At 49.0% G+C, this 22,299-nt stretch overlaps 1 protein-coding gene across 2 annotated transcripts in view; it reads right to left on the bottom strand.

Moving 5' to 3' along the window:
- LOC147109092 (acetyl-coenzyme A synthetase 2-like, mitochondrial) overlaps positions 1-18,539 on the bottom strand; it is an 83,924-nt gene extending 65,385 nt beyond the window's left edge. The window contains exons 1-3 of one of the 2 annotated variants that reach the window (XM_086002700.1): positions 18,074-18,539; positions 3,569-3,665; positions 2,141-2,340 (exon numbers count right to left, since the gene is read on the bottom strand). In XM_086002700.1, the coding sequence (XP_085858826.1) occupies positions 2,141-2,340; positions 3,569-3,665; positions 18,074-18,398 (622 nt within the window). In that variant the 5' untranslated portion in view covers positions 18,399-18,539. The remainder of the gene's footprint in view (positions 1-2,140; positions 2,341-3,568; positions 3,666-18,073) is intronic. The other variant, XM_086002699.1, reaches the window with a different exon arrangement.
- Between the last annotated feature and the right edge of the window lie 3,760 nt (positions 18,540-22,299).

Here is a 22,299-nt window from a genome sequence, read left to right as displayed (position 1 = left end):
AGATCCGACACTCTTCTGTCGAGAAGGAGGCCCAGGCGATCGTGGAGGCAGTACGACGCTGGAGGCATTACCTGGCAGGCAAACGATTTACCCTCCTCACCGACCAGCGTTCGGTCGCTTTTATGTTTAATAACAAGCTGAGGGGCAAAATCAAGAACGACAAGATCTTAAGGTGGAGAATTGAGCTCTCCACCTACGATTATGATATCTTGTACCGGCCTGGTAAACTGAACGAACCCCCAGATGCTCTATCACGAAGTACATGCGCCAACGCACAAGTTGATAGACTGCAGACCCTCCACAACGACCTCTGCCACCCCGGGGTCACCAGACTTTACCACTTCATTAAGGCCCGCAACCTGCCCTACTCCATCGAGGAGGTCAGGACCATGACCAGGAACTGCCAAACCTGTGCCGAATGCAAACCGCATTTCTATAGGCCGGACAGAGCAAGCCTGATCAAGGCCACCCGCCCCTTCGAGCGCTTGAGCATCGATTTTAAGGGGCCCCTCCCGTCCTCTGACCGTAATGTGTACTTCCTCAACATTATTGACGAGTACTCCCGTTTCCCCTTTGCCATCCCCTGCCCAGACATGACCAGTACCACGGTCATCAAATGCCTGAACGACCTGTTCGCCTTGTTCGAGTTCCCGAACTATATACATAACGACCGGGGTGCATCCTTCATGAGCGAGGAACTTCGCCAGTTCCTACTAGCGAGAGGTATTGCTGCAAGCAGGACCACCAGCTACAACCTCCGGGGGAACGGCCAGGTGGAAAGAGAAAACGCGACAGTTTGGAAGGCCGTCCTCTTAGTCCTAAAGTCTAAGGGCCTCCCAATCTCTCGCTGGCAGGAAGTCCTCCCGGCAGCACTCCATTCCATCCGGTCACTGCTTTGCACTGCCATTAACGCCACCCCCCATGAACGAATGTTTGTTTTCCCCAGGAAGTCGACTACGGGAACCTCGCTACCAACATGGCTGACTTCTCCGGGGCCCGTCTTGCTGCGGAAGCACGTGAGGGCCCATAAAACGGACCCCCGGTCGAGAGGGTGGACCTCCTGCACGCCAACCCCCAGTACGCCTATGTGGCATACCCAGACGGGCGGGAGGACACTGTCTCCTTGCGAGACCTCGCACCCTCGGGCACCCCCGAGATACCACCGTTACCCCCCACCACTCCCCCAAATCCAGCTCCTGTAGACGGCATGCCGGAACCCCAGGAGCCTTCGTCGACCACGCAGACACCAGCATTACCATCGGATACTGCACCACCGCCGCCGCTGCTGCGCCGATCAGAAAGGCTTACGAGGCCTCCTGAGAGACTGACATACACGAACTGGTAGTACACTTCACCCCGCCGGACTCAATTTTAAACAAGGGGTGAATGTGGTAAACCACTGTTACCGTTCACAACCGTTCACTATTGTTACACTGTTGTTATCACTGTTTACATCGATACACAAGGTTACCTCTTGCCACGCACGCTGCTATACCTGGGCTTACCTCAGTTGACTCTGCCCATGGCTCCGCCTGCTTGCCCAGGTATAAAGGTGACCGCTTGGCTAGCATTCTCCCTTGTTGGAACCGATCGCCCACGAGGGTGGGCTCTGTTATTTAGCCAATAAAAACCTATAGTTACTATCTTAACTCGTCGCTTTTCATGGAATGAATTGATAGGTATATCACTGGGCCATTTCAGAGGGCAGTTAAGAGTCAACCACATTGCTGTGGGTCTGGAGTCACGTATCGGCCAGACCGGGTAAGGACAGCAGATTTCCTTCCCTTACTGAACCAGATGGGTTTTTACAACAATCCGGTAGTTTCATGGTCACCATTACAGATACTAGCATTCTATTCCAGATTTATTTAATTAACTGAATTTAAATTCCGCAGCTGCTGTGGTGGGACTTGAACTCATGTCTCCAGATCAGAAGTCCAGGGATTACTAGTCCAGTACCCTAACCACTATGCTACCGTATCCCAATCACAGCCCCAATCTCATACACTGGCAAAAAGTAGCACAGTCATAGTCCCTATGTAGCTATCACTTAAAAAAAAAGGAAGCACGAGGTAAAATATTAACAGAACCAATCTTCTAAGAGAAAGTGAACAGATAAATGAAATGGATCAACTCTCACCATCTTGAATCCTGTCGGCCAATGCATCCGCACTGAACCCTGCAAAGACTACGGTATGCACTGCCCCAATACGAGCACACGCCAGCATCGAAGCCACTGCGATTGGTGAGGCTGGCATGTAGATGGTCACCCGATCTCCTTTGCGGACACCTTGCCTTTTCAGAGTGTTAGCCAGACGACAAGTCACCTCCAGCAGCTGCCTGGATGTACAGAATTAAGCAGTGAATAAATACAGTGCATGACCAGCGACTCACTCAGCATCTTCCCGTGGACATTCATCGCGCCTTTCCTAAGATCGCAGCCCTCTTGCAGCGTCAGACCTACGATGCAACAATCTCATTAAAACACACACCCCATCACTAATGTACAACATCGTTGTGACTAAAATGACACAAGCATCTTCTAGCTCTTCTTCCTCCCCAAAACAAAACAAAACATTCCAAGATTGGAGCCACACCTGTGGCTAGCCAACGATTCCATTCGGACAACACTGCTCAAGTGTAATGGGGGGGGAAGAACTGAAGTGGCACAATCGTGGCTCAGTGGGCAGCACTCGTCTCGGAGTCAGAAGGTTGTGGTTCAAGTCCCACTTCAGGGACTTGAGATCAAAATCTAGGCTGGCACTGCAGTGCAGTACTGAGGGAGTGCTGCACTGTCGGAGGTGCCATCTTTCGGATGAGACGTTAAACTGAGGCCCCGTCTACCCTCTCAGCTGGACGTAAACATAAGAAATAGGAGCAGGAGTAGGCCATTTGACCCTTCGAGCCTGCTCTGCCATTCAATAAGATCATGGCTGATCTTCTACCTCAACTCCACTTTCCTGCACTATCCCCATATCCCTTGATTCCCTTAATATTCAAAAATCTATCGATCTCTGTCTTGAATATACTCAACGACTGAGCCTCCACAGCCCTCTGGGGGAGAGAATTCCAAAGATTCACCACCCTCTGAGTGAAGAAATTTCTCCTCATCTCAGTCCTAAATGGCCGACCCCTTATTCTGAGACTGTGACCCCTGGTTCTAGACTCCCCAGCCAGGGGAAACATCCTCCCGGCATCTACCCTGTCAAACCCTGTAAGAATTTTGTATGTTTCAATGAGATCACCTCTAAGATCCCATGGCCACTATTCGAAGAAGAGCAGGGGAGTTCTCCCCGGTGTCCTGGCCAGTATTTATCTCTCAACCAGCATCACTAAAAAAACAGATTATCTGGTCATTATCTCATTGCTGTTTTTGGGAGCATGCTGTGAGCAAAGTGTCTGCTGCGTTTCCTACATTACAACAGTGACTACACTTATTTAATTGGCTGTAACGTCCCGAGGGTGCGAAAGACGCTACAGAAATGCCGAGTCCTGTCTTGTTTTTCTTTTACAATCCATGGGTTTGTTTTCAATCCCAACATCTCTGCACTCTGCTCGGGACACTGACCTGTAGGTGATTTTCACCTGAGCCCCAGGCTCATCTCTCTCCCAGATTAAAGCCACCTTGTCTGGCGACGTGTGGACGTGACGGTCGATGCAGTTCACTGATCAGGAAAAATAGGAAAGGAAAGGGTTAATCAACGTCGGAACACGTGCCTGATCACTTTTGCAGATGGTGCCAAACTGGAAAGGGGATACAACGGAGGCAGCTCAGAAAAATACAAAATGAGCCAGACAACATATGTAAGTGGGCGGAACAAAGGCAAAGTACTGGACTTAGAAAGGCAAAATAGGCAACACATGTACTGCACGAATGGTGATGAAACTATACAGAGCAAAGTTGAAAGAGACCAAGAAGTTGTGGTCGACTCAACGCTCAAAATGTCCAACCAGCGCAGAGCAGCAAACAGAGAACCCAATAGAATGTTGAATTACACAGCCAAAACCTTAGAAGAGGAAGTCATGATCAAACTGTACAGTGCTCTGATCAGAAAATACCTTTGTGTATCTTTTCACTTTTATTACCTGGGCACAAGACAGACAGGAAAATCGGACGGGGAGGATCATATGTTCATCGCAGATACTATCCGATTTTCTTTCCATTTAAGAGAAGGTCCATGTCCGGGCGGCATGAGCTTAGTTACACAGTCACATCGGGTCTACAGCACAGAAACAGGCCATTCAGCCCAACTGGTCTATGTCAGCGTTTATGCTCCCCAGGGGCCTCCTCCCACCCCTCTTCGTCTAACTCTAATTGAGACGTTGCCGGACTGGGAGCCAATGTAGGTCAGTGAACAACAGGGACGCTGGGTGAGCGGGACTTGGTGCGAGTTAGGATATGGGCAGCAGAGTTTTGGATTTGGATAAGCTCATGTTTATGGAGGGTGGAAGATGGGAGGCCGGCCAGGACTTATCCAGCTTCCCCTTAAATGAATCTCTGCTCTTCACCTCAACCACTCCCTGTGGTAGCGAGTTCCACATTCTCACCACTCTCTGGGTAAAGAAGTTTCTCCTGAATTCCCTATTGGATTTATTAGTGACTATCTTATATAGCCACACTCTGATACTGAAAAGGCCATCTTGTTTGTCACACATACTGTGAAGAAGGATGGTCTCGGTTTCGGTCACATGACCAGGGCTTCTGAATGTTGCTGCCGCACATTCTAATTTCCTCATTAGTTTTGTAGTTTTGGTCTCCTTACCTGAGGAAGGATATACGTGCCTTAGAGGGAGTGCAATGGAGGTTCACCAGACTGGTTCCTGGGATAGGGGGGATTGTCCTATGAGGAGAGATTGAGGAGACTGGGCCTATATTCCCTAGAATTCAGAAGAATGAGAGGTGATCGCATTGAAACGTATAAAATTCTTAAAGGGCTTGACAGGGTAGATGCCGGGAGGATGTTTCCCCCTGGCTGGGGAGTCTAGTCTGTGGGGTCACAGTCTCAGAATAAGGGGTCGGCCATTTAGGACTGAGATGAGGGGAAATTTCTTCACTCAGAGGGTGGGGAATCTTTGGAATTCTCTACCCCAGAGGGCTGTGGAGGCTCAGTCATTGAGTATATTCAAGACAGAGATCGATAGACTTTTGGGTATTATGGGAATCAAGGGATATGGGGATAGTGCAGGAAAGTGGAGATGAGGTAGAAGGTCAGCCGTGATGTTACTGAATGGTGGATCAGGCCCAGAGGGACCAAATGGCCTACTCCTGTTCTTATGTTCTTATGCTTGCGAAGCATCTCAGCAATTGGCCAGTTTCTGACGGATGAGAATATCGAATTCGTGAGGCACGAATTCCATTCTGGAAACTCAGAAGTGCCCACCAGTGTGATGAGCAGGTGCTGTTCACAAGCAGAAACGGGTGAACTTTAATCATTATTTTCTAAAATTGGCTCCTGCTACTGCCAACATTTTTGAAGTCTTCATCTGTGCTGCGTTAACAAATCTCATAAACACTGGCATTCCTGGAATACCACACTCATCACTCTGCACGAGCTGGGGACAAGGTTTATTAACTCCCTCTCCATTCCACAGGGCACGGCTTATTTCAGTTCACAACATGTAAACATGCTTCTCTGTGTGCTGCCGGAGAAGAACCCAGCGTTTTGACAGTGTACAGCAGGGTCTGGGATCTCTCTCTTTCACATTTCTTACTTTGCATTCTTCCAAATCTTGCCCCTGGTGCCACGTTGAGAGTGGCAGGTATAGGACAGCAAACCTCTCCGCCTCTCTCTCCTCCTTTAAGACGCTCCTTAAAAACCTGCCTCTTTGACCAAGCTTTTGGCCACCTGTCCTAATATCTCCTCCTTATGTGGCTCGGTGTCAAATTTTATGTTTGAAAACGCTCCTGTGAAGCGCCTTGGGACATTTAAAAATGTTAAAGGGGCTATACAAATGCAATAAAAACAGAAAATGCTGGAAATACTCAACAGGTCAGGCAGCATCTGTGGAGCGAGAAACAGAGTTAATGTTTCAGGTCGAAACCCTTCGTCAGGACTGAGAAAAAACACAGGCAATGAAACAGATTAAAAGGCCAGTTTGGGGGCTGGGAAATGGGGATGAGAGAACAAAAGAGAAGTGAAGAGACATTAAGAGGTATTCAAAACGAGACGAGATGGTGATAGGACTAGTGGAGACAAAAGACAGCTCTAGATTAGGTGTGAAATGCGCTGGCAGAATGAGAGACAGCTGCCATGTGGGAGAGAGAAAAAGGGGGAAGGGCCAAAACAAAGGTGTGGATAAAAAATATATATAAAATTGTAATAGGGGCCGAGGTTATGATCTGAATGATCGATATCGAGTCCGGAAGGCTCATAACCTCGGCCCCTATTATATTTTAAAATATTTTTGTGATGCATTGTAGTGTTGCACAACACAAGAAAGAACCTATATTTAAATAGCACCTTATCAAATCGCCCAAAACACACAATTATTTTGAAGAGCAGTCATTAGCACTATGTTGGTAACTGCGGCAGCTATTTTGCAAACATTAAGTCCCACAAGCGGAGATGAATGACTAGATCTGACGAAGGGTCATCGACCTGAAACGTTAACTCTGTTTCTCTCTCCGCAGATGCTGCCTGACCTGCTGAGTGTTTCCGGCATTTTTCCGTTTCTATTTCAGATTTGGAGCATCCGCAGTATTTTTCTTTTTGTTATGAGATAGAAACATAGATAAATAGGAGCAGGAGTAGGCCATTCGGCCCTTCGAGCCTGCTCCACCATTCAATATGATCATGCTGATCCTCTATCTCAATACCATATTCCTGCTCTCTCCCCATATCCCTTGATGCCTTTTGTGTCTAGAAATCTATCTATCTCCTTCTTAAATATATTCTGGGACTTGGCCTCCACAGCCTTCTGTGATAGAGAATTCCACAGGTTCACCACCCTCTGAGTGAAGAAATTTCTCCTCATCTCAGTCCTAAATGTCCTACCCCGTATCCTGAGACTGTGACCCCTCGTTCTAGACCCCCCAGCTAGGGAAACATCCTCCCTGCATCCAGTCTGTCTAGCCCTGTCAGAATTTTATACGTTTTAATGAGATCCCCTCTCATTCTTCTAAACTCTAGTGAATACAGGCCTAGTCGACCCAATCTCTCCTCATACAACAGTCCTGCCATCCCAGGAATCAGTCTGGTGAACCTTCGCTGCTCTCCCTCTATGGCAAGTATATCCGTTCTTAGGTAAGGAGACCAAAAATGCACACAATACTCCACGTGTGGTCTCACCAAAGCCATGAACAACTGTAGTAAGACATCCTTGCTCCTGTACTCAAATTCTCTTGCAATGAAGGCCAACATACCATCTGCCTTCCTAACTACTTGCTGCACCTGTATGTTTGCTTTCAATGACTGGTGTACAAGGACACCCAGGTCCCTTTGTACATCAGCATTTCCCAATCTATCACCACTTAAATAATACTCTACCTTTCTGTTTTTCCTACCGAAGTGGATAACTTCACATTTATCCACGATTAACTGCATCTGCCATGTATTTGCCCACTCACTCAACTTGTCTAAATCGCCTTGAAGCCTCTTTGCACCCTCCTCACAACTCACAATCCCACCTAGTTTCATGTCATCAGCAAACTTGGAAATATTACATTTGGTTCCCTCATCCAAATCATTGATATATATTGTGAATAGCTGGGGCCCAAGCACTGATCCCTGCGGTACCCCACTAGTCACCGCCTGCCACCCCGAAAAAGACCCATTTATTCCTACTCTCCGTTTCCTGTCTGTTAACCAATTTTCAATCCATGCCAGTATATTACCCCCGATCCCATGTGCTTTAATTTTGCACACTAACCTCTTATGTGGGACTTTATCAAAGACCTTCTGAAAATCCAAATACACCACATCCACTGGTTCTCCATGTGGAAGAATGTTGGCCCGGATTACATAAGGAACATAAGAAATAGGAGCAGGAGCAGGCCATTTGGTCCCTCGAGCCTGCTCCGCAATTTAATGAGATCATGGCTGATCTGATCTTGGGCTCCGCGCCATTTCCCTGCCCGCTCCCCATTACCGCCGGCTCTTCTTTGAGTAATGCCCTGAGATATGTAGCAACCACCCGAAACAGCCAACAAGACCTGGGTTTAGCCTTTCTTCCAAGGGATGGCATCTCGATAAGGCAGTGCTGCCTCAGCACTGCCCTGGAATATCAACTGGATTATATGCTCAGGTCAAGGAGTGGGGCTTGAACCCAGTGCACAGAGGAATTTATAATCCACATCTTTAAGGAATGAGAAACTGTTCCTTTAAACAAAAATAAGAATAGGGAAAGGAAATACATTAAGATTTTAAATGGATAGAAGGTCTCTGAATTACAGATACACAGGTCATTAAAAGTGACATTGCAAGGCCATGGGAATCTCAGTTTTGTATCCAGAGCCATAGAAAGCAAGGAGATAATGTTCAAAAGCAAATACTGCGGATGCTGGAAATCTGAAATAAAAACTGAAAATGCTGGAAACACTCAGCATCTGTGGAGAGAGAGAAACAGAGTTAACATTTCAGGTTGATGACCCTTCGTCAGAATTGGGAGAAGGTAGAGATTTTAACAGTTAATAAACAAGTGCATTAGCCAGAGAAAAAGGGGGTGGGGAGGAGAGGAAAAAACAGAGGGAAGGTTTGTAATAGGGTTGAGTGATTAACTGACAAAAGGGATGATAGTGCAAGGCGAAAGCGGGTGGTAATGGGACATTAAGGAAACAAAGGGTGGGTCTAGAGGAGGTATAAATGGCAACAGCAGAACCATTGCCAGCTCCTGCTTGCTGTTAATGTTCAACTTGTACAAGATGGTAGTTAGACTGTAGCTGGAGCATTATATACAGTTAGAGGCACCTCATTATTGATAGAATATAAAAGCAATGGCAAATTACAAGCCCTGATTTTAACTCGGGGCGAGAGTGAGAGGGTCGGGTGGGCGGGCAATGCCCATGACAGTGCCAGCATGAGGTCCTACCCCGTGCCTCATTGAAACAATCCAATTTGGACTCCCGCCTGAATCCGGCGGGAGTCGCTACTTAACGCCGGGCAGGAGCGGGATTTTGGGCGGCAGCAGACCGCCTCTGGAGACCTGAGGGAATGCTCCCCGGCATAAGGAAAGTGGTCAGGGAAGAGGTCTGGAGGCGATTGCAGTGGGGGAGGGGAAGGGAAGCCCAGAGCAGGAGAGGGGTCTGGAGGCGACTGCAGTGGGGGGAGGGGAAGGGAAGGGAAGCCCAGGGAAGGGAAAGGCCCAAGCTGTCTTTGTGGGGCTGGGAGGAGCACCTCTACTCTTTGTGACTTACAAGGAAACCATGAAAAAAAATCTGTAAACTTAACCAGGCCTCTTCTGGAGCCGATCCTGCCTCCCGCCGAGTTTCAACGGCAGGTCCAGCAACCGGCGTCACTGCCGCAATCGGCAGTTAAAATCGCGTCAGGTCCAAATGATGTCACCGGACCCCGACAATGAAATATTAATGAAACCCTCGCCTGTTTGCAACGGGACCTTTCCCACAACAGAAGTCAGTAAGGTCAAAATGGCGCAAACTCGTCCGGAACACTGCGAGAAGTGCTCAACCGCCATTTTAACCGGGCGGGCAGGGTTCAAATCAGGCCTACAGTGTAGATTCACTAGGATGTTACCAGGGATGAGAGCTCACAGCTAAAGAGAGAGGTCATAGAGTCATAACGGCACAGAAGGAGGCCATTCGGCCCATCGAGTCCGTGCTGGCTCTCTAGAGCGATCCAGTCAGTCCCATTCCCCCGCTCTATCCCCGTAGCCCTGCAAGTTTATTTCCCTCAAGTACCTATCCTATCTTCCCTTGAAAACATTGAGGGCTAAAAATTCAGTTTGGGGTGCCAAGCTCGCCTGGGCGCTGGAATTACCGCTGCGCGCGGAGCCACTTGCGCCATCGGGATATTCAGTTTCTGCGCCTCAAATGGAAGCCGGCCGCTAAACGAGGCTTCCCGCGCCCCGCTTGGGGCGCTGAAACTGAATATCAGCGCGCTAAGGGCCGCAGCGCCACCCGCTGCGGCACGGCAGGCTACGGTACTGCAGGCCTCCCTCCCACTGTTAAGGGGGAGGTGCCTGCAACAGCGCGATCCCCGCTCGCGAGTGCCGGCAAATGAGCCCGGCACCAAGGAGAAGTGCCGGGCTCTCGGGAAACAGCTGGCAATGCCGCGGGGGGGGGGGGGGGGGGGGGAGTGTAGGAGGCCGGGGACGGAGGTGCGGGCAGGCGGCCGCCGAAAAAGCGGCCGGCCGCACCTCCACCTTAACTAGCGCCACTACCGCCACAGGTTGGCCCCTGTGTACCGGTCGCTATTTGCGGCCGGCGCGGAAGAGGCGGGCGCGACCTAATATGGCGTTCGGGGCGGTAGCGGGGTGCTGCGCACACCGATGATGTCATCGGTGGCGGTGCAGCGCTACAGGCTAACGTCGCCATTAGCACCCCGCTAAATATCGCGGTGGTTGTGGCCAGTGGCGCTAAAGCCTCTGAGTGGCCTCTTTGGGCGCAAACTGGTGGCGCAAGCAACTGAATTTCTAGGCCTGAGTGTCTCCTCTTCCACCACTTCCGTCGGCAGCGAATTCCAGGTCATCACCACTCGCTGTGTAAAAAAGTTTTTCCTCACATCCCCCTGTATCTTTTGCCCAAAATCTTAAATCTGTGCCCCCTGGTCCTTGTACCATCAACTAGTGGGAACAGCCTTTCCCCGTCTAGCCTATCCACACCCGTCATAATCTTGTACACCTCTATCAAATCACCCCTCAACCTCCTTTGCTCTAATGAAAACAAATCCAGCTTCTCCAACCTGTCCTTGTAGCTAAGATCCTCCATCCCCGGAACCATTCTGGCAAATCTCCTATGCACCCTCTGCATCCTTCCTAAAGTGTGGTGACCAGAGCTGGACACAATACTCCAGTTGTAGCCTAACCAGCGCTTTATAAAGGTAAGGGGCGTTTTTTTCACTGGAGGCGAGAACGTTAAGGTGTGACCTGATGAGAGCTCATGAAGATTATGAAGCTTTCTGATAAGGTAAATAGAGAGATTGTTTCCGTGGTTGTTGATATTCATAAAAAGAAATAAAGGGTGTGGAAAAAAAAAATTCTGCAGAGGGTGGATACAGTGTGGAATTCTCTGCCACAAACCATTGCTGAAGCAGAGAAGTCCATAAACTTTCTTAAAAGGGAATCAAGACAGCTGTTTGATAAAGAGGACTATTAGCAGGACAGTGGGATTAGATTAGGTGACTTGTGGAGAAAAACAGCAGTGCAGATGTGCTGGGCCGAATGGCCTGTTCCTCTGCTGTGATTCTATGTGATGTATAATACATATATGGGGGGGAGAAATTCAGTATCGCCCCGTTTGGGGCACGATTATCGGCTGGGCGTGAAGTTTAGCGCCTGGCGCTAATTATTGCCTCCGACTGCAAATTTGGCTTTTATCGCCCCTGGAGGTGATTGAAACACTAAATCAGGTGCTGCACACCTGTCTTAAGGCGCAAAGGCCGAGGAGCGATGCGTTACCTCAGAGCGCTGGCGAAGCTCATGTAATGTCAGTCAGCAATGGAACACAGACACACTGGCGCCGGCCAGTTCTTAAAGGGGAGGGTCCATCTTGCTCTCCATCCACACCCTGCTCATTGCAGCCGTGAATCTAGGCCTAGAGAGACATCAAATCTGTTGGAAAGAACAATGGAGAGGACCCAGGGAAAGAGCTCAGAGTGCAGCCCCCATAGTCTCTTCTAAATCGATGCAAGGAAGATCAAATAAAAAAGAATCTGCAAAGTGCTGCTCAGTACCCAATACTCCTCAACACAGCTTTGAATATCTCCTGCAGTCTCCCTCTCACTCAGAATGCATGGTGAAAAAATTTTGCCAACAAAAAAAGGCAGGAAGTGGTCGCCTTTAAATAGTGCTCTCCCAGTCCCTTCCCGACTGCAAAACGCTCCCCTCAACCTGTCGTTGCTAGCGGCAGGCGGTAAGACAGGGGGTGCCACTCAATATCCGGTCCGGGGCGTTACACGCTCGAGTGACGTCACGATCTGCGGGCGCAGGAGATGGTGGTGGTAGTGTTTAGCACCGCCACAAAATGTCTAGTCAATTTCGTGAGGGGCGCAAACATCGCCGCGCACGGGCACTAGTTGCTTTGCGCCACATTAGCGCCCTCTTAAGGTGCTAATGGGAGGCGGAAACCAACCGGATTTTTCCCCCATGGTGCTTTAAGCCTTGTGATTACCTTTATTTAAGTGTAAATATTGGGGGTCAGAACTTCTAACTATATAATAGCGGTAACATTGCTTCTACAGATATGTGAAGAGAAAAAGATTGGTGAAGTCAAGCATAGGTCCCTTGTGTTGTGTCCGTGTATAATAAGACACAGACTGCAGGAGAACGGTACAACAGGTGTTTACTCAACGTGGCTCACACTGGAACTGATCTGTACAGATTACTACTCAGTGCTATATACAGGTGTGGTCACTGCCGGTACTGCAGTATACATGAGCTGTAAAAGATAGTTCCCCCCTTAAAGGTATATACATTACACCTTGCAGTCAGAATCAGGGGAATTTATAATGGGGAACAAAGAAATGGAAGACCAACTAAATACATACTTTGGTTCTGTCTTCACAAAGGAGGACACAAATAACCTCCCAGAGATGTCGGGAAACATAGGGTCTAATGAGAGGGAGGAACTGAATGAAATCAGTATTTGTAGGGAAATGGTGTTAGGGAAATTGACGGGATTGAAGGCCGATAAATCCCCAGGGCCTGATAATCTACATCCTAGGGTACTTAAGGAAATGGCCCTAGAAATAGTAGATGCATTGCTGGTCATCTTCCAAAATTCTATAGATTCTGCAACAGTTCCCATGGATTGGAGGGTAGCTAATGTAACCCCACTATTCAAAAAAGGTGGAAGAGAGAAAACAGGGAATTATAGACCAGTAAGCCTGACATTGGTAGTGGAGAAAATACTAGAGTCCATTATAAAAGATGTAATAGCAGAGCACTTGGAAAACAGTGACAGGATCGGACAAAGTCAACATGGATTTACAAAAGGTAAATCGTGTTTGACTAATCTACTGGAATTTTTTGAGGATGTAACTGATAGAATAGATAAAAGGAGAACCAGTGGATGTGGTGTATTTGGACTTTCAGAAGGCTTTCGATAAGGTCTCGCATAAGAGATTAGCGTGTAATGTTAAAGCACAAGGGATTGGGGGCAAGGTACTGACTTGGATATTGAACTGGTTGGCAGACAGGAAGCAAAGAGTTGGAATAAACGGGTCTTTTTCCGAGTGGCAGGCAGTGACTAGTGGGGTACCGCAGGGATCAGTGCTAGGACCCCAGCTATTCACAATATATATTAATGATCTAGACAAGGGAACTAGATGTAATATCTCCAAGTTTGCAGATGACACAAAGCTGGGTGGGCGTGTGTGCTGTGAGGAGGATGCCGAGAAACTCCAGGTTGATTTGGACAGGTTGCATGGCAGATGCAGTATAATGTGGATAAATGCAAGGTTATCCACTTTGGTGGCAAAAACAGGAAGGCAGATTATTATCTGAACGGCAATAGATTGGGGAAAGGGGAAGTGCAACGAGACCTGGGTGTCCTTGTGCACCAGTCGCTGAAGGTAAGCATGCAGGTGCAGCAGGCGGTTAAGAAGGCAAATGGTATGTTGGCCTTCATAGCGAGAGGATTTGAGTACAGGAACAAGGATGTCTTGCTGCAGTTGTACAGGGCCTTGGTGAGACCACACCTTGAGTATTGTGTGCAGTTTTGGTCACCTTGTCTGAGGAAGGATGTTCTTGCCATGGAGGGAGTGCAGCGAAGATTCACCAGACTGATACCTGGGATGGCAGGAATGACGTATGAGGAGAGATTGGGTCGATTAGGCTTATACTAGCTGGAGTTTAGAAGAATGAGAGGGGATCTCATTGAAACTTATAAAATTCTAACAGGACTAGACAGACTAGATGCAGGAAGGATGTTCCCGATGGCGGGGGAGTCCAGAACCAGGGGTCACAGTCTAAAGATAAGGGGTACCATTTAGGACAGAGATGAGGAGGAGTTTCTTCACCCAGAGAGTGGTGAATTTGTGGAATTCTCTACCACAGAAGGCAGTTGAGGCCAATTCATTAAATATATTCAAGAAGGAGTGAGATATATTTCTTAAGGCTAAAGGGATCAAGGGATATGGGGAGAAGGCAGGGACAGGGTACTGAATTTGGATGATCAGCCATGATCTCATTGAATGGCGGAGCAGGCTCGAGGGGCCGAATGGCCTACTCCTGCTCCTATCTTCTATGTTTCTATGAGAATAACTACAAGTGGAATGTCCTTGTAGGGTTTTATTCACCTTTTCTCCCCCTGAAGATGAGTCTTGCTGGGATACAATTGCACAGACAGAGGGCAGCCTCTGGTATCTCACTCAAGTGACCATGCGTGAGCCATGTCAGCTGTGGCTCAGTTGGTAGCACTCTCGACTCTGAGTCAGAAGGTTGTGGGTTCATAGTCCCACCCTGGTGACTTGACCACATAAAGCTAGGCTGACACTCCAGTGCAGTGCTGCACTGCCGGAGGTGCCGTCTTTTGGATGAGACGTTAAACCGAGGCCCCATCTGCTCTCTCAGGTGGACATAAAAAGATCCCATGGCGCTATTTCAAAGACGAGCAGGGAGTTAGCCCTGTCCTGGCAATATTTATCCCTTAATCAACATCAATAAAAACAGATTATCTGGTCATTATATTACATTGCTGTTCGTGGGAGCTTGCTTTGTGCAAATTGACTGCCACATTTCCTACATTACAACAGTGACTACACTTCAAAAGTACTTAATTGGCTGTAAAGTGCTTTGGGAGGTCCTGAGGTAATGAAAGGTGCTATAATAATAAATATAAGTTTTTCTTTCTTTCTAAACTGGGGGTGTGGGCAGGCTATTCCACCATGGGGGGTACACCGCAGAGCCTGACTGTTCTCATTCCACGTGCCCACTATCCAGTAATATCCTTTTAAGACTGTGTTGTCACAGTAAATAAATGCTGGCCTTGCCAGCAACCCCCACACTCTGTGAATGAATAAAATAAAGTAAACACTATAAACTCAGAACACACAAGCGAGCTACAAGCTATTTGATTGGGTCAGTTTATCATCTTGTTTCCCCATTATCTGCTTTGTCTTGAGCCAGTGTAGACACAGTACATTTAACCTTTAACCCTTTACACCAAGCTCTCTGTTTGCATAAATACCAGAGTCTTGGGAACAACATATATAGATTATAAATGCATGCGCCTCCCACTGCATATATCTCAAGCTGCCAATTCTAACAGATGTAAAAATCGTCAGGAGCTTAGTTTTTTTGTGAAATTTCACTACAAACAGCGAGTAGAAGGCAATCTCCCCCCACCACCACCACCGTGCCCCCCCCCCCCCCCCGCCCCGCCCCTCTGCTGGAGGAGGAAGGATGGTTTACAGAAACCTTTCCTTGGGGAGTCTCCACACTACCCTGGAAACATCAGCTTAACGCACAATGTAACTCATTCCATATTTTTCCATGTACTTCATTGACTGTAAAGCGCTTTGAGACGTCCGGTGGTTGTGAAAGGCGCCATATAAATGCAAGTCTTTCTTTCTTTCTTTATGTTCTTAGGAAGCAGCTGCCCCTCGTATTGGGACCATCCCAGCTATGAACCTGTTCCTGGGTTCAGTCTTGGAATTCTGTACGTGGGATGAAAAGGGAGTTGTGGATTCTGGGACCAACATTCCTACACTTCAAGCCCGAAGCTAAACAGTGACTGAAAATAAAATCATCCAACAGTTAGCTGCCCTAGTCACAGCGAGCAGTTCATGGACACCTTTCAGCTCATGAAGCGTGTGAAAGGACTACTTGTTGGGAGGGCCGTGTAGCGTTACTTTAAAGTACAATTGTCAGTTAGTTCTCCTCTTTTCCTCTCCCATACATCCTTCACTCCTTTATGGCAACAACAACAACTTGTATTTGTATAGCGCCTTTAATGTAGTAAAACATCCGAAGGCGCCACACAGGAGTATTTTAAGACAAAAAATTTGACACCGAGCCAAATAAGGAGAAATTAGAGCAAGCTGTTGGGAGGTTATACTGTATAAAACACTAGTTAGGCCACAGCTAGAGTACTGCGTACAGTTCTGGTCACCACATTACAGGAAGGATGTGATTGCACCAGAGAGGGTGCAGAGGAGATTTACGAGGATGTTGCCAGGACTGGAGAATTTTATCTATAAGGAAAGATTGGATCGGCTGGGGTTGTTTTCTTTAGTACAGAGAAGGCTGAGGGGAGATTTAATTGAGGTGTATAAAATTGATGGGTCTAGATAGAGTGGATAGGAAGGACCTATTTCCTTTAGTAGGAATGACCAGGGAGCATAGATTTAAAGTAATTGGTAGGAGGATTAGAGGGGAGTTGAGGAGAACTTTTTTCACCCAGAGGGTTGTAGGGGTCTGGAACTCACTGCCTGAAAGGGTGGTCGAGGCAGAGACCCTCGTCACATTTAAAAAGTACTTGGATATGCACTTCAAGTGCCCTAACCTACAAGGCTACGGACCAAGAGCTGGAAAGTGGGATTAGGCTGGATAGCTCGGCGCAGGCACGATGGGCTGAATGGCCTCCTTCTGTGCTGTAAATTTCTATGATTCTATGGGGCAGATAGCTTTACTCTGCAGGGCGGTCATTTTGTGTACTTTTAACCTAACCCGTCGGGCCAGAATCCCACGGGATCGGGTGGACACCTCGGTTTTACACCATGCCCAATATTACTCTTCGCTGACTGCAATGGAGAGTAAAACCACCAGTGCACCCAATCCCATCTGTTTCCCGACAAGCGGGTTAGGTTAAGATTATACCTGTCGGAATCTTGCCCGCTGCCAGAGCATATCGGAAAATTGTGGACACGCTGACTTGAATGGAGGGAAAATTTGCAATTTTCCACTGAGCAAAGGTGGCGGAAAAGTTCTGGGAAAATTACCCCCGGCACCTGATCTGTGCTGCACTTGTACCCAGCCCAGGAGTTCCCCAACAACAGGGTCAAAAACGTGGGAAAGTGTGACATTCCCCAGAGCTGGCACACCTTGAGAAGTAAAAACAAAATCACCCTCTAATAAAATGAACAATCATAAATGTTCATTTGGAAGCAAAGTACACAAAAAATCACAGCATTCTGTAACAGTCAAAATGTTTAACCTTGCAATAGGAGGTGTGTGAGGTCCAGGTTGGCTATGGTATTTGTCAAATGTCTTTCAGATGAGATTTAGGCATCTGTCATGGCTCACTGTTGCCTACTGAGTCGGAAGGTTGTGGGTTCAAGTCCCACACTAGAGGCTTGAGCACCAAAATCTAAACTGACACCAGTGCAGTGCTGAGGGAGTGGAGGGGAAGGGGTGAGGAGTGGAGGGGTGGGGAGGAGAGGAATGGAGGGGTGGGGAGTGGAGTGGAGGGGTGAGGAGTGGAGTGGAGGGTAGGGGGGAGAGGGTGGGGGGGAGAGGGTAGAGAGAGTGGGGGGGCGAGGGTAGGGGGAGGGGAAGGTAGGGGGAGAGGAGTGGAGATAGGGGAGCGGGTAGGGGGAGGAGAGGAGTGGAGATAGGGGAGCGGGTAGGGGGAGGAGGGGTGAGAAGTGGAGGAGGAGGAGAGGGTAGGTGGGGAGAGGGTAGCGGGGAGAGGAGTGGAGATAGGGGGAGAGGGTAGGGGGGAGAGGGTAGGGAGAGGAGTGGAGATAGGGGGAGAGGGTAGAGGGAGGAGAGGAGAGGAGATAGGGGAGCGGGTAGAGGGAGAAGAGTGGAGATAGGGGAGGGAGGAGAGGCGCGGAGATAGGGGAGCGGGTAGAGGGAGGAGGGGTGAGAAGTGGAGGGGGAGAGGGTGGGGAGTGGAGGGGGTGAGGGGAGGGGAGGGGGGTGAGGGGGCTGCACTCTTTGATGGAGACACAGGGACTGACAGCAGCGCTGCCCCGGTTGCAGACACACTCACTCACTCACACACTCACTCACTCACCGGAGACGTTGAGCTGTCCCCCCTCGAACCACCTGATGCTGCCCTGGCTCAGGTGGCAGTCGCTCACCGTGTGAAAGGGTGTGATCCAGCACAGCCGAGACCTGCCCAGCGCCCCCCAGAAGCGGTCGGGCTGCTGCACCGAGAGATCGCGCAGCCCCGGGTAATCCCGGACCCCGGGGAAAGACGCCGCCTCCGGCATGTAGCCGCTGACATTGAAAGTGGAGGAGCCGCGGGCTGCCCGCAACTTCCCAACAAGTCTCCGGCACCTCTGGAACTGGAGCCGGAGCCGGAACCAAGCCAAGCCGGGTCTCAGCAGCAGGGACATGGTTGGAGGTCGGTGGGTGGGTGAGTGTCCAGCACTGATCGCTGGAGCAGATACAGTAGATCCCAGGGAGCGAGTGAAAACCGAGCTGGGATCCTGCCCGGGGGCGGTGACGAAATGAACATCCGCCTGGGCTGTAAGTGCAGTAATGTGATCGCCTGGACAGATCTACATTAGGATCTGACGACATCCAGTGCCACATTCTTAATATATTCTTACAACAAAACCCCAGGGTTTCAGTCCGGTGTACATGAGATCCGAAGTCAGTCTGCAGAGAACTGTTAATGAATTATAGTCTCAATTTAAAGCAGAGAAAGTTAAGGGGGAGATTGAAAATTATGAAAGGGGTTTTGATAGAGTAGGTGCAGAGAAACTTTCCACTGGCAGGTGGGTCGGTAACCAGAGGGCACAGGTCTAAGGTCATTGGCAAAAGAACCAAAGGGGAGATGAGCTTTTTTTACGCAGCGAGTTGTTGTGATCTGGAATGGGCTGCCTGAAAGCAGATTCAATAGCAACTTGTAAATAGTAATTTGTTTTAACTTTCAAAAAGGGAATTGGATAAATACTTGAAAAGGAAAAATCTGCAGAGCTTTGGGGAAAGAGCGGAGGAGTGGGACTAACTGGATAGCTCTTCCAGAGAGCTGGCACAATGGGCCAAGGATCAACCATGATCTCATTGAATGGCGGAGCAGGCTCGAAGGGCCGAATGGCCTACTCCTGCTCCTATTTTTCTATGAATGGCCTCCTTCTGTGCTATATGATGCTAGGATTCTATAACTGCAGGTACATTACTTTTCTTTAAAAATGACCTAGGAACCATTACTGCTACAGCACGACTGCACAATTCTCACGATTGGCCTGAACTAATGCTGTGGTGTGGAGATGCCGGAGTTGGACTGGGGTGGACAAATGTAAGAAGTCACACAACACCAGGTTATAGTCCAACAGCTTTATAGTCACCTGACGAAGGAGCAGCGCTCCGAAAGCTTGTGATTTCAAATAAAGCTGTTGGACTATAACCTGGTGTTGTGTGACTTCTTACATTTGAACTAATGCTGTTACCGGTTCTGAACTCGCCGGGCTGCTTCAGTCACCTGCATCCCGTTGTGTGACAAGCCACACTTGACGTGGCCTATCCAGCACTTCCTTGGTCTTCCTCGGCTTCTTGCTCCATGTCCATGTGTGCCGGGCCATGGAAGGTTTTCTAGCTGATTCCATTCTTGAAACGTGCCCAAACCATCGCAATTGTCTTTCTTGGATCTTCTGTATATAAGAGTTGTTTCTTGTCCAAGCCATAATCTTAATATACCATTCTTCGTTCTTTGCATGGAATCATAGAATAGTACAGCAGAGGAGGCCATTCAGCCCATCGAGTCTGCGCCGGCTCTTTCGAAGAGCAATCCAGTTAGTCCCACTCCCCCGCTCTTTCCCCATATCCCTGCAATTCTTTCCTCTTTAAGTATTTATCCAATTTCCTTTTGAAGGCTACTGTTGAATCTGTTTCCACCAACCTGTGTCCTGGGCCAATATTTATCCCTCAATCAACATCACTAAAACAGGATATCTGGTCACTATCACATTGCTGTTTGTGGGAGCTTGCTGTGTGCAAATTGGGTGCCGCGTTTCCTACATTACAACAGCGGTAACATTTCAAAAGTACTTCATTGACTGTGAAGTGCTTTGGGACGCCCTGAGGTCATGAAAAGCGTGATCTTTCTTTCTACTTTATTTCTTTGTTACTGTTTTATATGAAGCAGCAGGACCATAGGGTGCAGCTGGTGGTAACTGGGAGCACAGAAAGATCTGGGGTACCATGCATGTGTGACATGTGTACAGAGAGGGGAAAAGGATGAGGTGACCTCCTCACATTCACGGTTGTATCAGGTAGTCTGAATTATTTCTATTTTTAATAATACTGTCAATAAATATTAATACCGAACATGAAAACATGTGCTATGAAGGTTTAGTAACACAGTGGATACAACACAGTGGGCATTCCCTGGAAGCTGAGGTGATGGTGTTTGAGCAGTGCTTTTGGGCAGGGTGTTTGAGGCTGATCCAAGTTGATTGAAGCTCTTTCGCCCCGTTCTAAGCTGTTTCTGGCTTTCCGAGCCTGTCCCAGCAGACCCCAGCCTACGCCCCCCCCCTCCCCCAAGCCCATTCTCAGTTGTCCCAAGCTATTGTTTGAGGCTGTATCACACTGTAGGTGACTCCCTGGTGCAGCTGGAGGTTGTCGCCATGCAGCTTGTTTGTGGAGTGGTTGGAAGACGGGGTCACGTCATGCCCAGCATTGAGTTCCCGATTGCCACCATCTTGCTGCTGTGCAGGAGTATGAAATGGCAGTTAGGGAGTTAAAAAACCAGAGGGGGGAGTCATTCAAATCCACCCTCACCTTCCCTCGACAGGCATCTTCAGGGTGGCATTGACAGAGACCCCTTTACATCAGCTGGGGTGAGAAGAGCAGGAAAAGGAGGGAATAACTTACAAAAAAAAGGGAGAGCGTGTAACTAAGAAAAGGACTAGAATGGAGTTAAACCTTTCTTTGGGGAGGGAGGGAGGAAGTGTTTAGTCAGGATGCTCCGGCCATCATGAGCTTGGGGCAGGCTCGATAGACCAGCTGGTCATTTCCTGCCCGCCAATTTCATATGTTTCCCCTTTTACCTGTCCATTTCTGAATATTCACGTTTAAACACTGAGGCCAGAATTTTCTGGAGGAAGGCGGGTTGGGGGCTCCGATGTGGTTGGGAAACCCTGGAGGCCAGGTTTCCCGCAGGCCCTGCTGACTTTACCGGCAGGGCCTGATTTGCATGTGGGGTCTCTGTTTCCTGCCCGCAGCCAGCCAGATTGAGAGGCTGGCTGGCCACGAGCGGGTAGGCCTGCGGCCGCATGGAGCAGAAAGGGAGGGTTCGTGTCATAGGTATAGATAACCTATAGGTATAGTGATAGGTATAGTGAACCTGTGGAATTCTCTACCACAGAAGGCAGTTGAGGCCAATTCATTAAATATATTCAAGAAAGAGTTGGATATATTTCTTAAGGCTAAAGGGATCAAGGGATATGGGGAGAAAACAGGGACAGGGTACTGAAATTGGATGATCAGCCATGATCGCATTGAATGGTGGAGCAGGCTCGAGGGGCTGAATGGCCTACTCCTGCTACTATCTTCTATGTTTCTATGTGAGGGCCGGTCAATGGATCGGTGGGGGGCGGGTGGAGAGAGGACCGGGGACCGGGGTCGGAGAAAGGATTTGGGGCTGGGGTCAGCCAGCGATTGGGGATCGGGCCGTGCCGTTAAAAGGATCAGGGGGGGGGGGGGGGAGGTCGGGCAGAGATGGGGGGGGCGGGGAGAGAAGCTCGGGGTCGGCCACCGGAGGATTGTGGCCAACCTCAGCATCATCATTTGCGGGGGGGCGCGGAAGGTCTCGGGGCGGGGAGAGGCCTGGGGAGGTGATCGATGGTCTGGGGGTGGGCGGGGGGAGGCCTCGTGAGGGGGTCTCCGATCACGGGCGGTGGGCTAGGCAGGGACCCTGGATCCAGGAGGTAGGTATAAAACCACTTACCACCTGGATGCAGCAGTCCCTGCCTCGCTTCAACTGCCGGGTTTCACAAAGCCCGTCCACATGCAGTTAAAAAGAAGATGGAGGTGAAAAAAGACACTTCCAGCCTCATTATAATATTTAAATTGAGATAACGCCCCCTGAGAGTGGGTTGGTCGCCTGCCCCTCCGTCCCGCCCCCGTCCCACCTCCGTTAAAACCGGAAAGTGGGCGGGTTGGAGGCAGGGTCAGGTCGGGAATCCCATTTTTAACAATTTAACTATCCCTCCACGCTCCAAACCCACCCCTTTTTTTACATTAAAATTCCCCCGAGTGCTTGTCACAACATTTGGGGAAATGGCTGGGAGC

Source organism: Somniosus microcephalus, chromosome 12 (genome assembly GCF_052327205.1).
Source record: "Somniosus microcephalus isolate GS21.2 chromosome 12, FLI_Smic_1.0, whole genome shotgun sequence".
Taxonomy (NCBI): Eukaryota; Metazoa; Chordata; class Chondrichthyes; order Squaliformes; family Somniosidae; genus Somniosus; species Somniosus microcephalus.
Note: the sequence above shows the minus strand (reverse complement) of the source record. Positions and strands in the feature narration are given on the sequence as shown.